Source organism: Sphaeroforma arctica, assembly GCF_001186125.1.
Source record: "Sphaeroforma arctica JP610 unplaced genomic scaffold supercont1.1777, whole genome shotgun sequence".
Classification (NCBI taxonomy): domain Eukaryota; class Ichthyosporea; order Ichthyophonida; genus Sphaeroforma; species Sphaeroforma arctica.
This window is the reverse complement of record NW_014038781.1, coordinates 1-3,974: the sequence shown is the minus strand read 5'-3', so window position 1 is coordinate 3,974 and position 3,974 is coordinate 1. Positions and strand designations below refer to the sequence as shown.

Sequence of the window (3,974 nt, the reverse complement as noted above, 5' to 3'; positions counted from 1 at the left end):
ATCCGTGATAAGGATTGGATCATACTCGTTAATTAACCATGCAAACGAATTGAGTAATTAATGTGCATACTTGATGAATCAAGAACAAAAGCAAGATAGATACACACGTGCAAGTTAAGCCCTGGCTGGCACATATCCAGGTCATATAGCTTCACACTCTAGTAATATAGTACAATTACTAGACTAGCAAGGTGTATACCAGGTAACAACTAGACGTGGGAGTAAAATCAAACCATCTTAAATTGATTATTTCGATACGCGGCGAGAGACAGACCATTTCAATGTGAGACAGCCGGATATAGATCACGTATGCTCTTGACACGCTGAACAAAACCCTAAAACAAACGTACACACATAATTTTAATATGTCTATAACATTATATATACTTGATCTATATCTATATATATATATTATTTGTTTTATAATAGTCTATTCATGACTCTCCTAATGTACATGTTTACAAGTTTGCTACAACGTCCTGATTGCCACGTGTATTTTCCTGTGATGCCAGTGTGGGTGTGGTGTATCTGATGCAGGTCGATGGTACTAGTACTTAGCGGTCTTGGGCCCAAGAGGTCGAGTGTTGTACCATAAGGATGCGACTATCCGTGAGTTACTGCCGATAGCGGAGCAGGGCTGGATATATATATATACATATATATACATCAAAATAAATGTATATTATAAAATATATATATATATACATATACAGCTTACATACATTCATATATATACATACATACATTCACACACACACATATATATATATATATATACATGCTTACATACATTCATAAATACATTCACACACACATATATATATATATATGCATTTGTATGTTCATGTATTTTGTGTATGTATTTATAATTGTATTTATAATAAATATATATATATATACATACGCATACATACATAGATACATTTATAGATTTATATATATCCATATATAGATATAAATATTCAAATACACGGATGTATATGTACTTTTCTGAGAATATATATCTTTATATATACATACTATATGTATTTCCATATATAGATATAAATATACAAATACACAGATGTATATGTACCTATCTGAGAATATATATCTATATACATACATACTATATATATATCCATATATAGATATAAATATACAAATACACGGATGTATATGTACTTATCTGAGAATATATATCTATATATATACACACATACATACATATATAAATATATGTTCACGTTCATGTGTATGTATTTATATATATATATATGTAAATATATTAATATACAGGTGTAGATAAATGCATGCATTTGTATATTTATATTTATATATATCTATATATACATATATATATTAAAGTTCGTTTGTATGTATACATATAACTATCTATCTATATATATATATATATATATATATAAATTTAAATATATATACATATACAGATAAGTACATATACATTCGTGACAACAAGTGCTTCATCGTAGTCAACCTTGCAAAAGAACTCAGTAGGAATATACTTATTTTATAAAGCAATAAACAAACGCAAGATACTACATGCGCAAATTAAGTCGTGGCTAGTGCATATCCAGGTCATACACACTCACTAATACCAAGACACAGCTTACACTAGCAAGGTGCCATACCAGTATTACCAGGTAACAACCACACGTCGAGTCACATCGAACCGATCCAAATTGTATAATTTCGATACGTGGTGAGCGACAGACCATTATCGATTTGAGGCAGGCGGACAGAGATCACTTATGCTCTTGCCACGCCGAACATCTGCTTGAACTTACGTAATAGTCAAATGTGTAACACGTATATACATTTAAATAAAACGATACATATGCGATGGCAGATATGTACATATATATATATATGAATATTTATATACAAACATACATACATATACATATATATACATATATATATTGTATTATATATATATATATATATATATAATATATATATATATACATAAACAAATACATATAAAAATACACATACATGACCTTATACACATACATATACACATACATAAAAATATACATATACAAGTAATGTATGCATTTACAGAATATGCACGTATGTGTAAAAGTACGTATTGGTACAGATGCACGTATGTGTAAATGTATGTATTGGTACGTGCATGTCTATATTCATGTATAACTATTTAAAAAATAAGTATATTCAAAGGTATTATTGCTGATTGTGTGTCGAATATGAAAAATAATAATCCACAGCTATACCTCCACTTGAATCCATCCTGGATATCATGACACAAGTAAGTCAGAATGTATCCTCTCTAGAGTAAGTCAGTATTTACATGATGTGAAGCATGAACAATTGAAAAGAGGTAAAAGCAGAATATGTACTAGGAGAGAGAGAGAGAGAGACTCTAGAAAAAGAGATAGTGAAGTCGACAATACATACTGCTAGTAGTATACTCTAGTAGTAATAGTTGGTCGTTGCTAAAGAGATGCACAGATTGTGATAAATAAAAATGATCAGTATTAGTAAACTGGTTGCAAAACACGTGCGGTCCATGACCTTGTGGACACTTGACCAGTAATTTATAGTCAGATTAACATTAAAGCTGACTCCGTTTATCGTTCGCGCTCTCGTTGGTCAATATATAAATGTAATTCTGTGGCGTGTACTATTTATAAAACATGATTGGTTGAAAAACAATCATCGAAACATTCCCCCAATCCAGGGGATTCAACTGAGGCATCGGTGACTCAATGACTCGATGTCAGCAGTCAGACAGTCAGACTGCTTCTGAGCAGACGTCATTACGTTACAGTTGTGAAACGTTATAAACGTACAATGTTTGTATCTTTTTGAAAACAATAATATGAGCTAAATGGGAAAAATTGTTTCTGTATATAGTACCTCAGTACCCAAATATGGCACCTTCGACCAACTTACATGACCAAACCAGAAATAAACGTTGAACATACGCGTAAAACTTATTGAGCTAAACGTTTTAACAAATTTAAAACGTAACGAAGCGGGTGGGCACCATAGCCCCTGTCAGTCACTCAGTCTGAGCCTACTCGACGGACTAGAGATATGAGTATGACTGATGAGGCTCTGTCATAGTCAGTCAGTCACTGACACCACTGACTCTCTGACAGTGTCTCGAAGGGGCAATTATAATAAAAAAGCATATCCGAAAACTTGAAAAGCCTTTCTGGTTTCTGTGTTCAGTGTTTTGGGTCACAAAGAAGTTCTTTGGGACTGTGGAGTTGCGAGTTGGATATTATATTGTTGAGACTTTTGAGCTTGAGAGTTGAGCAAAAAAATAGTAGAGTTCTCTCTCTCTCTCTCCCTCCTACGAATAGAGAGAGAGATGATATATATTCAAAAAAAAAATCGATACAATCGAAGTCTCCATCACGGACGCATCGCATAGACTTGATCTGGAACGTGGTGTGAGGAAAGTATAATATAGTGGTCACGGCGCTGTTGCGCTTCAGATATATCTGGAGTGTATTGTTTGCGCTGCATTGTGTAGTGATGGTTTATATAAATGATACGGTGATGAGAGTGAACATGTCTGTGTTTGAGCACATGTTTGCGAGCTTCATCCAGGATACAAAGGACCAGGAAACAAGTCGCCAAGATGGTAACAAAGCGGATGTAAGTTCTGACAGTATAAAGGCGGTTGATACGAAAAGTATATCCGATCGTATAGATAGAAAGACTGTCAAAGGTCACTGTAGGGATCTCATGCCCGACACTATACCCAAAGTCACAAGTAATTTGTCACCTTGTGGCGAGAGGAAAGAACGAGCATATTCATACCAAAAGAAATCATTAGCGCATAATAACCTCGAAGAGACGGACGTGGATGTGGTGGATTACAAAGTGTGCGCTGGCATATTTGCCAAGTTTAGACTGGTAAGTGTTTGTTTCTTGTTAATGCGCTTTTTATACAAAAACTTGTACGTGATGTCTTATAGATACAAGTATATATA

The 3,974-nt window shown here is 33.5% G+C and overlaps 1 protein-coding gene across 1 annotated transcript; it reads left to right on the top strand.

Annotated features, from left to right (window-relative positions):
* Window positions 1–3,454: 3,454 nt before the first annotated feature.
* Window positions 3,455–3,897, top strand: SARC_11601 (hypothetical protein; the record flags this gene model as incomplete). Its single annotated transcript, XM_014294307.1, has 1 exon — window positions 3,455–3,897. A coding segment is annotated over exon 1 (384 nt), but the record flags the coding sequence as incomplete, so codon positions are not given.
* Between the last annotated feature and the right edge of the window lie 77 nt (window positions 3,898–3,974).